The 10,579-nt window shown below is 37.1% G+C and overlaps 1 protein-coding gene across 4 annotated transcripts; it reads left to right on the top strand.

Annotated features, from left to right (window-relative positions):
• Positions 1 to 4,667: 4,667 nt before the first annotated feature.
• Positions 4,668 to 10,025, top strand: LOC112195826. 4 transcript variants are annotated; one of them, XR_002934805.2, is made up of 6 exons: positions 4,671 to 4,852; positions 5,986 to 6,070; positions 7,026 to 7,133; positions 7,966 to 8,067; positions 8,175 to 8,277; positions 9,588 to 10,025. XR_002934805.2 is itself a non-coding variant. In XM_024336040.2 (5 exons), exons 1-5 carry the CDS (start codon positions 4,758 to 4,760, stop codon positions 8,146 to 8,148), a joined length of 393 nt encoding a protein of 130 aa, XP_024191808.1. In that variant the 5' UTR covers positions 4,668 to 4,757; the 3' UTR covers positions 8,149 to 8,781. The 4 variants fall into 4 exon arrangements, 2 of the variants coding, with proteins under 2 accessions (XP_024191808.1, XP_024191807.1); XR_002934804.2 differs by lacking the exon at positions 9,588 to 10,025 and adding an exon at positions 8,354 to 8,781; XM_024336040.2 differs by lacking the exon at positions 9,588 to 10,025 and having other exon boundaries at positions 4,668 to 4,852; positions 8,146 to 8,781.
• The last annotated feature ends 554 nt before the right edge of the window (positions 10,026 to 10,579 follow it).

Raw genomic sequence — 10,579 nt, 5'->3', positions numbered from 1 at the left:
GATGATATTTTTTATGATCAGGGAATTTTAGTCCAATCTCTATGTAGTTGCTGTATTTACTTGTAGAGACAACTTTTGACTGATGAAGCTCATTTTCTTGAGCTTGTTCCGTTGGAATGAATGGTTTACATTCTTCTTTCGGAACATTTTCCTGAGTAGATGACTTATCAATATCATCCCAATTTGTAGGAATTGTCTCTTGGTTGTTCGAATTTTTGAACCAGGATGGAGGATCATATCTGACTTTATAATCAAACTTGCCCGATGGTTGGCCAAGTAGATCCCATGTATCCGTAGCCTCTTGTCTTTCTAAGAGATGAACATTTTCTGGTGGTTTTACCAGTTCAACAACATTTTCTGGTATTTCAACCAATTCAATATCCTCATCGATTTTTTCTTCATCGATGATTTCTTCCTTTTTCGGGGAAGATGGTTGTTCCATGGTTTCCCGGAACAGAGTTTCTACTTCTTTTGCCTTTTGTTCGGCAAAATACTCTTCATATTCTTGTTCAACCAACTGGCTGACAAGACCATTCTTGGTTTTTCTTCTTGCTTCAGCTATGAAGCATTCTTTATGATAAGTCTTCTTAGACTCTTCACAGAACATAGGAAGACCATTCTTTTCGTGACAGAAGCAGTAGTCACAAACGAATGAACCAGGATTCACCTGATAGGAAGACATGAAGGATTCTGTCTTACTTTCTTCCCAGTTTTTGATTTTTAAAACATTCATTTGTCTGGATTCGAAGTATTCTGCTTCAGAATCAATCTCAGACTCTTCTGATGAAGTTTCTTCTTCAGACCAGGCAGAGTATACTGACCTGCCGTCATCTTCATCTTCAGTATAGGCTATTTCGTAGCCTTTTATGTTTGCTACTTCCACTATCTGCTCATATTCTTCAAAGAGAGCTAGAGCTTTAGTAGATCTTTTACCCTTTTCTGGGCATTCATTGGCATAGTGCCCTTCAGCTTTACACAACCAACATCTGCAAGCTTTCTTGCTAGGTTGTTTATGCTGATGAGTATTCTTCTTTTTCTTGAAGAATTTCTTTTCTGGATCTTCTTTTTGTTGCTTTTTGTAGTTGGAACTTCTCTTGAACTTCCAATTCTTCTTCTGATTACTCTTTTTGAATTTTTTAGAGTAATATTTTTCTTTTTTCTTTTTTCTGTGGAATTTGGATTCCTGACATCCCCAGTTTGTGGGCATATCTAGTATTCCATAGCAGAAATTTTCAACTCCTTTGAGTTGCTTCTTGGCCATCTTAGCTCTAAGATTGACTTTGCATTGCTCCTTCAGTAGTTGTCGGATTCTGTCAGCAATTCCTCCAACTGAAAATCTTTCAATTGGTTTTTCAGCTATGCTTTCTCTCACAGCTGTTCTCCATGGTTCAGGGAGCTTTCTGTGCAATAGGTTGACTAGATCAGTATTTTCTAGTTCACCAATGGTACAGTAATATTCCTGAAACTCATTCAGGTATTCTTCAAAATATCTCATGTCACAGATTTTGAGAGCATAGATATTTGATTTTGCCGTTTCTTTAGCTTTATCACTCAGATTTGAGAGATCTCCACAGAACTGATCGTACAGGGGTACTGCAAAATCATACGGAGATTTTGAATTTTTTATCTCTTCAAGCCAGTCTCTTCCTCTGGCAGTCTCTTTGAAAGATAGGTAGTACTTTTTTGCCACTCCAGTGAGAGTAGTTTCATAGTACACCTGCAAATCTGGTGCTTCAAATTTGCCAAGGGTAAGTGCAGAGGCCATCATCAGGCTGTCTACCCATTGGTCAATAGATTTTCTTTTGTCTAGACTCTTGTCTAGATTCAACCAGATTCCGTAATTGGTAATAGGAACTCTGGGTAGATTGTCCTCTGGGACAAATCTTTGAGAATTTCTTTCTCCTTTTTTACCCGTGGGGGCTCTTTGGAATGGGAGTTTTGTTTCCCTTGTTTCTTTTTTGATGAAAGTTCTGGAGCTTTCTCCATCTTCCATTTCAATATCTTGATAAGGAAAGACTTTTCTTGTCTTTCTGAATTTGAATTCTTTCATTTCTTCGATTAGTTTTTCTAATCGTTCAGGATTTTCACAATTCTCAGCTTCTTCATAAAGATCATAGAGTCTCTTGGCTCTGAGCATATGGACGGGTCTGTTTAGATCAGCTTCTAGACCTTCTTCTGATATTGGCTCTTCTATAATGGATTTTGTGCCGCTGACACTAGCTTCTCTGGTGCTATAGCTTCTTCTCAGAAGATTGCTGTTTATCCTGAGGTTCTCAGGACAGACATCACTTTTTCTGTGATTGTCGAAGTTGAGGCTGATTTCTCCAGTTCTTCTGCTCTCGTAGATCTTTGCTTTCGCTCTTTCCGGTTGCTTTTTTGGACCGGATAGTTTCCATTCAAGAGGAAATGTTACTTCATTCCAAGTAACTTTGTGGATTTGCTGTGAAAGGTTCTTCTGATTGGTGAGGAATCCAGTAGTAAGACCTGGGATATTTGTAATCCTTGTCTTAGGGGCTACTGTAGTACTCATCAACTTATAGTATATCATGTATACTATTGCTAGTTCTTGCATGTCTTCCTTCATGGATATGCCATCTGTCTTGACTCTCAGTCTGAGACAGTGAGCTGCATCTTTCAAGCTGGTGGTGAAGTTGGGGAAGCAGTTGAAATATGCCACTTGATCACATAGAGATGCTTCGAGTGTTCCCAACAGACTAGCTTGGAAGTCTGTTAACCTATTGTCCTGTAGCACACATAGGACTGAACAGTTTATACCTTCTCGAGCAAGCAGATTTATGCTTACTTGGACTGCTCCAATATGCATAAATTGATATTTTTTTGCTTGTGCTCTGGCAACTTCTGCTGGAGTGATCAGTAGAAGATCAGTCTCTCCACCGGCGGTTGCTGGGGTTGTAATCTCCAGTAGTTTAAAATAATGGCTGTCCATTAGATCAAACTTTCCTCTTTTGTAGATCTGTTTGAAATCTAACTTTGGGATTGAGGAATTTTTTACTTCTTGTTCAATCTCATTGAACTCAAATTCTTCGGCATTTAGAAGTTGAACTCCTTTCTTTTTTCCAAAGATGCTTAACATCTTCATTTCTCTTTTTTCCGGGTTTTCATACCGGATATTAGTTTGACTAGTAGAAGGTTCCAGAAAAATCATGTTTGGAACACGATTTGTATCTGGTTTTTCTAATGGTTTGAATCCATTAGTCTTCTTTTTTACTGTAGGCAATTTCTTGTCCTTCAGTATAGAATCCAGCGTTTTTTGCTGTTCTTTGACTTTTCTACTAACACTCGTTAGTTTTTCTTCTTCCGTTTTTGGAAGATCTTTGATATAATCCAGTTTGTTTTCCAATCTTTCCAATTGGTGGATTATAGCAGGAAATTTTTCTAGAGTCGACTGACATCTAGATACTTCTGATAACAGCTTCTGATATTTCTCATCAGAAGATTTTAGTAGAGAATTTATTTTCTCTAATAACAATTCTGACATTGTCCCCATTAAGGAGGGGTTCTCCTTGAGCTATTTTACAAGCTCTGATACCAGTGATGTGCGGATCTAACCAATGCTCAAATAATCAAGAGGTTTTTGTTCCTCTTCCAGAATATCTAAGAGATTATCTATCTCCTCTTCTATTCGATAGATTCTAGTCTGTAGTCTATAGATAATATCCCAATAGTTGGGTGATTCTCTATCAAGATTATCTCTATAGGCTTTTAGTTTTCTCAGCTTTTCTCTTTCTTCTTGTAGTTCTTTGCTGGTATTTCTACATATAGCAACTAATTCAAGTCTGTCGACGATCGAAATTATGAATAGTAAAAACGTACTGTTTACCTTTGAGATAGAGGATGAATTCGTATCATGCTTCTGTTTAAATAAAATAAAAAATGGGCCCACCACGTTTCATCAAAGAAGAAAAAAAAAAAAAAACAGAACATACTATGCAAAAGACATCTTAAAGGATATGATTGAGAGAGAAAAAGGAAGAGTTGGGTGAGAAGGAATGAAAAGGACAGAAGTCTGGGTGGAGAGGAACAAAACTAGTTTAGTGGGGTTTTTGGGAAGTATTTTATCAGAAACCGGGTGTATGAGCATTATCCCTTCATACAATTCACTGGACGGCAATAATATGATTATTGGGAGGCAATAATATGATTATTGGGGGGCAGTAATATGATTACTGGGGGCAATAATAGCCGGATTCCGGATTCCGGTCATCGGTCGTGGGATTTCGAATAGCCGGATTCCGGTCATCGGTCGCCGGAATCCGGTCACCGGTCGCCGGAGTCCGGTCGCCGGTCACCGGAGCACAGCAAGGTGGAGGGTGACTTCTCTCTCTAAGTGAGAAAGAAGGAGAGGGCAAAAAAGTCTCAAAAAAAAAGAAAAAGAATTAATTGGGTAAAGGGGAAATAATCCCTTAGAGTGTTTTGGGTAAATGAGGTTAAAAAACAGTTGGTGGAGCAAGTGGGCAATTTTTAGCCTAAAATTGGGTAAATGATCATTTTCCCTTAAAAAAACTCTATAATATATATATACACACACAAACCGGTGTCTTCGTCGGAACTGGGAGTGTGCCAAAACAAAGAGAAAGAAGACGTCGCCGTTGAGCCAAAACTTAAAAGGCCTACGCGGGGTCGACCGTAGAAAAAATAAATAAAATAAAATAAAAAAGGACTAAGAATTTATAAGTTGGTAACAGAAATGGATAGAGAAGAGGAGAGGAGAAGAAATTAGAGAAAGGAGGGTGAAGATGTCGTCCACATGTTTGCTACCACCTATCAATGGAGGCCACCTTCTCTTCTCTCTCAATCACCATCGCCTCTCTGCAACTCCCACTCCCTACAAGTAACTCCTCCTCCTCCTCCTCCTCCTCTCTAACTCTTTTCTCTTTTTCACTCCACATGTCTTTTGCTGACCCAATTCTTATTGAAGAAGAATACAATTGTCTTTTTAAGGATGAAACTCGCATACCCACATCTTAATAAGTAGACTTCTCAGTGGGTTTCTATAATTTTTGTCCATGCTCTGTTTGGTTGCTCAGAATTTGAAAAACCAGCAAGTGTACATTTTCCAGTAATGATGTTTTTTCTTTACCTTGTTCATTTCTGCTGAAGAAATTATTCAGAGAAGAATCAAAATTTAAATTTTTAATGCCATGACTCCCATTTTGGGTAACAAAGAGTTACCAGATTGAGAGAACAGTGGATTCCCTTCTTCCTCTTCTTTTTGGCCATCTCCATAATAATGGTAGTGTTGTGTTTTTTTTTGTTTTTTTTTTACATTTCATGTGCCACAAACTGTGCTGTTTTTTTTCTTCTGGGTTATGTTTGTAAGATTTAAGAAAGATAAATTGGATGGAATTGCAACAGTAGTGTTGAGGGTGCAAAAAGGTTGGTTGGTTGGTTGGTTAAAGCAAATGGAGTTCAGAGCCATAATGTAACCTTACAGTTCATGTCATGATCAAATGTGAAAATGTTTCCGTTTATTGTTGGTATATGGCGTTACTGTAATGCATTAATCCGAGTGCTTTGATTGTTTTCACGAGTTCATATCCTCTTTAAAATAATTATGAGAGGAGTTCTCCTAGTGTTCAGGTTTAGCCTTCTTTCGGTACTTTTGCTAATAAAAAAGAACTGACAAAGGAAAGTCAGGGAATACCTCTGCATTTTTCAATGAATAACTTCTGCTTTAACATGATATGGCTGGGCAAGAATGCTGATAGAGATTCTGTCATAAGATAAGTGCCTGCACTGCAGAAGGTAAAAATGACCTCAAACAGGAAGCACAAGAATGAAATTGATTATCTGTAGTCACCAGGATCGCCTTATTCATCAGTGGTTGGGGATTTGACTGAGTACTGTCAGTTAGTGAAGTTATATCTTTACTGGCTGTCTCATAAGTGATTTAGGATTTATACTGGTAAGTTGCTAGCATGTTTCTCTCTAACAAATATATTGAAAAATTGCTTACTTTTCCAGGTGGGGATGGAGAAGATACCAAGGTGGAAACATAGTTGCTTACAGAACCAATGGCCACGCCCTTCAAATGTTGCCCAATCCTAATGTATGCACCCAAGGATTCCACATGTATAACACCAATATATTTGGTTTGAATATGGTCAAAGATTTTTTTAGGTATGTAGTTGGTAGTTTAATCAATCAGTGTTGGGTATCTAGGCTATAGATATATATGCTTCACTGCTTGTTTGATATTACTTTATTATGATTTAAGCCTCAGTTTGTAGAGTGCAGGTGAAGCTGCATTTTAAAAAAAGATTTAAGTACTAAGAAGAGTAAAATGACCGCATGTAACGAGTTTAAGACTTCAAGTACAATTTCTTAGTATTCTATCCTAAATAGTTAGACTGCTGTATAAGACATGTTATTCAATTCCAAATCTGCTTGACATAGTGGAAAATTGGAGTGGAGCAAGTCTTCAAATTATATTGAAGTGCATTAAGTTACTAATTCTTCATCCTGTCATCTAAATAGACATTGTTTTTTCCATGCGTCCTTATAAGGTGAGCAAGGATGTTCCATTCTTGTTAGTACAATCCATCATATATCAGCTGAGCATCGGTAATTAATTGTTGTTGACTGGTTTCAAGCTGCATCTAAGGATGTGTCAGCACTGCTATTGTGAAGCAAGTTACTCCATGACTTATTATGTAGGGAATTCTATTGGATATCAATCTTAAAAAATAAGAAATGACTATGAGATTAATGAAGCATGGTGTTATATATTGCTTACTAATTTCAGAGTTTTTAGAAAAATTGTCTGAACTATATTTGTCAAAATCATGCTAATTTAGAAGTCTCGAATAAGTTGCATCTTTCACTTGTTATTTTCCATGCCTTGACAACCTTTTCACATGACCAAATTGAAGTCAACTGGTGAAAATAAGTTTACTTATTATATGCCATCTTTACCATCTGTTGTTAGCTTGGAGTTCACCAAAGGAAACCATGTTTTTTCTTGAAAAAGAAAGATGTTTGATATCTATTTTGTTTTGGTACAGGCGTCTCAAAAGAAAGGAAATAATGAGGTGATCATGGTTGATCCTTTGGAAGCCAAGCGATTGGCTGCCAAACAAATGGAAGAAATTAAAACAAAGGAGAACTTCAGGGTAAGGAAAACTAACTTGTCTGGAAAAATGTAGTACCATCAGTTATTGGCTACAAAGTTCTCAACTTTACCATTGATGATTGAAAATAATTGATGAGGACATCATAGTCAAACCTTTTAAGGTTTACGAGTGAAAGAAATGGAAAAAGAGAGCAGCTAATCACTCCCTTTCCATATGGCTTGATTAATTGCTTTCATTTTAGAAGTCTCTAGGCAGGTGTCTCTTTATTATTTCAGTTTCAGTTTTAGGAGTTTAAATTCCTTTATTAGGTCTTTTATGCTTCAGTTTTGTGAAGTGTAACAGCCCTAGCTATGAATGAGTCTTTAATGCTAATTAATACGAGCTATCTGCTCAAATATAAATAAGTGTAAGTGCCAAGTGGCCAGATATGTCTTGATGAATAAAAAAATTTCAGAGTAGTTCTGAGTTTTCCTGAGATTGGAGTGTTGGTGTGAAGCCTTGTGTGAGTGAGAAACCTGGGAGGGATTCCTAGTTCATAGTTTTCACTTTCTACCTTACAAAACCTGTGTGTTAAAGCCCTAAACCTTAGAGTTTGTTGATCCTGGTATCTAGGCAGTGAATTTACTGCATCAATAATTATAAAAGCACTTTGTATTAAAAATTAATTTGCTCATGTACCACTTTTTAGATTCAATCTCTACGTGATATCGATTTCTGTAGTATAAAACTTGGTTTCTTACAAGGCTTGTATAATTTATTTTCTTATTTGCTTCCTCTTCATGACAAAAATACATGATATAATTGGTGTCAGCTGATGTTGAAATGCAGTCTGGTACTAATATATTTCTACAAATAAATGTAATGATTATAGAGAAAACGACAAATAGAAGCAATTAATGGCGCATGGGCGATGATTGGTCTGACAGCAGGCTTGGTTATTGAAGGTCAAACTGGAAAAAGCATTCTTGTTCAGGTTTAGTTTCCTGATTTTCTGTGACTGCTCATACACACAAGAGTTTATTGGTTTATAACTTATTTTCTGTCTATTCAGTGATTTTATTGCAAATCTTTGCTCTTCAGCTGGCTGACTACTGGAGTGCTATTGTCAACTTTTTCATGCTATAGAGATTCGGATGTCTGGCTGAAGAATTGCAGATTCGTTGCTGTATCATTCTTTACAATTGTACGTATATGATCTTTTAATTAACTGTTGCATCTGCCAGCATATTTATACCTTATATGTTGTGCTTGTATCACAGCCTCCCTGCTGATCTGTTATAATTCATGGTGGCATTCTTTTCATTTGGAACTATATTGGGTAGAAGAATTTCCCCCTTGCAATTTTGCACAACTTTTTGGTTACAAACTTCCGAGAAATTGTGAAGACTAGGGGTAGAGCTTAGATGAGTAGATGCTTTAAAGTAGAGCTCAGATGAGTAGATGCATTCTTCCAAACTTCCTTCTCCAGGAGCGGACCAGGGTTGGCCTTGAGATTAGTGATAAACATAAACTGCTGAGCTGAGGTTTATTGGGTCCATCTCTTACTAGTGTTTTCATGTATTCCTTTCCAGTCCTAGAATGACTAAACCCTAGTTTCCTGCTGGGTAACAGCTGTTTATTACTAGAGTCTTGTTCAGGAACACCGTTTTAGCTCCGTACTTTTGTGAATGGAATCATCTTGTGTTTATTCTGCATGTTTCATGAACAAATCTTTACCGGTGTTGGGTGAAATAATAACGTAGAGGAGTTGGGTAATTCTCCTAATGAGCAGTAGTTCAGTTTTAGGTATCACTACTTAAGTACTGATATAGATATTTCTAATGAGCCCTAAACCCTAAATGATTCTGTTATTTTCAAATATGATGTCTAGTTGTCTACACAATTTGATAGGGTAGTCCCAAGATTGTAGGCAACTTTACTTCTTTGTTCTGGAGACATGAAAATAGTTGGATTGGCTTCATGGGCTTTTGATATGGAGTTCTAAGCAGTATTGGGCCATACTTGGATACAGTGAAAGGAGTACCATAGATGATGAAATGATATTGGCAAGACATTTGTTGTTCCTTGTACTACTACTAGAGCATGTTTGTTTCACAGGACTGTCATTGCCCATTTTAATTTCTACAACAGTCCTAGACTCCTCTAGCTTGGTTTATGCTATTCTACTACTTGACTCATGTTTGTTGTTGGCAGGACTAAAGAGTATAATAGGATTAAAGAGCATAATATGCAGCATTTATGTAGGAAATCCATATCAATAGGCAGCATTTCAATAGGAAATCATCACATGGAGAAAACTTAAAATCCAGATCAATAGACAGCATTTCAGTAGGAAAATACATTCAATCAAAGCATTAGATCCACGATTCAATCTCCACGAGGAGGAGATCAAGAGAAATATCAATCTCCAATCGAAAATTTACCATCTAACATTAATTGGGCTTCCTCCCTTTCAAGGCATTGTACTTACCGTGGATCATCTTTTTGATAAAGGTGTGCATCTGTATGGAGTCACGATCTGCCCAGTAATCGATCTGAAATGAAATTGGAGAGAGAGGATTAAAGAACCAGAAATCCTCCTTCTACAGAGAAATTTCAGGAATCGATGGGAAGAAATTGAAAATCTAACAATTCAGATGAAGCTGAGTTGCAAGTAAAAGGAGGTGAGGTCGTGAGGATGATGAACAGAAGCGATGTGTAGAACGAGGCTTCCACAATTCCATGGTTTTTTACTTTTTGGGGTCATTGTGGGGGAGATTTTGAGACTCTAGAGTCTCATTTAAAAGAGTCCATGTTGTTGTCAAACATGGGATAGTGTAACACAAGCTAAATAAGAGAATGTCCAATCTCATCCAATCTCATGTAACAAACACCCCCTAATGTCCATGCAAATTGAAGTACTAATTTGTTCTTTTTCTCTTCGGTTTCAAACTGACTGCGTCCCATTGTAATTTATCTATGATGTCAGTGAGATTCGAACTTATAACTTTCACGGTGTTTGATTTCTCATGAGACCAACAGGTTACAGTTTGTCGGCAGCCTGAAAAATTGAAGTAATTGGCCCCTTCATTTACATTTTCCTAGTAGTTGACTTCTGTTAGTGGCCGGCGCTTAACTGCTAGGAGTACCAACAAAATTAGGTACCACAATTGGAAGATATATAATATTATTGACATCCCAAAAACAAACACAATTGCAAACCCCAAGTTGGTGTTAACTATTAAATAGCTACCCAATCAACCCCTATAAAAGTAGCTCCCACTTCATGTCATTTGAATCAAAGTTAATGAGAGTTAACTAAATTCAGAATAAAATTGGGCTTTCACCTCTGCGGTGTGTCCGGTGTGATACTATCTATCATTCTCTAGACATGTTTGTGTTGAATTGTGATTAGGTTTTATTAGAGAATTCCATGGTTAGTCCTTTTTGCTTGGTGTGATGTATTAGTAACAATATGAGGAATTTCACTCCACGACAGAGAAACT

The sequence above is a fragment of the Rosa chinensis genome, chromosome 4, assembly GCF_002994745.2.
Source record: "Rosa chinensis cultivar Old Blush chromosome 4, RchiOBHm-V2, whole genome shotgun sequence".
NCBI lineage: Eukaryota > Viridiplantae > Streptophyta > Magnoliopsida > Rosales > Rosaceae > Rosa > Rosa chinensis.
The sequence above is the reverse complement of the archived record's forward strand: the minus strand, read 5'-3'. Positions and strand labels throughout refer to the sequence as shown.

What these genes read in the sequence shown, in the direction of transcription:
- LOC112195826 (XM_024336039.2), top strand. Translation starts at nt 4,758, where the DNA reads ATGTCGTCCACATGTTTGCTACCACCTATCAATGGAGGCCACCTTCTC. An exon ending in AAACAAAGGAGAACTTCAGG is followed by an intron (nt 7,134 to 7,965) that starts GTAAGGAAAACT and finishes TAATGATTATAG; the next exon opens with AGAAAACGACAAATAGAAGC. An exon ending in GAAAAAGCATTCTTGTTCAG is followed by an intron (nt 8,068 to 8,174) that starts GTTTAGTTTCCT and finishes TTTGCTCTTCAG; the next exon opens with CTGGCTGACTACTGGAGTGC.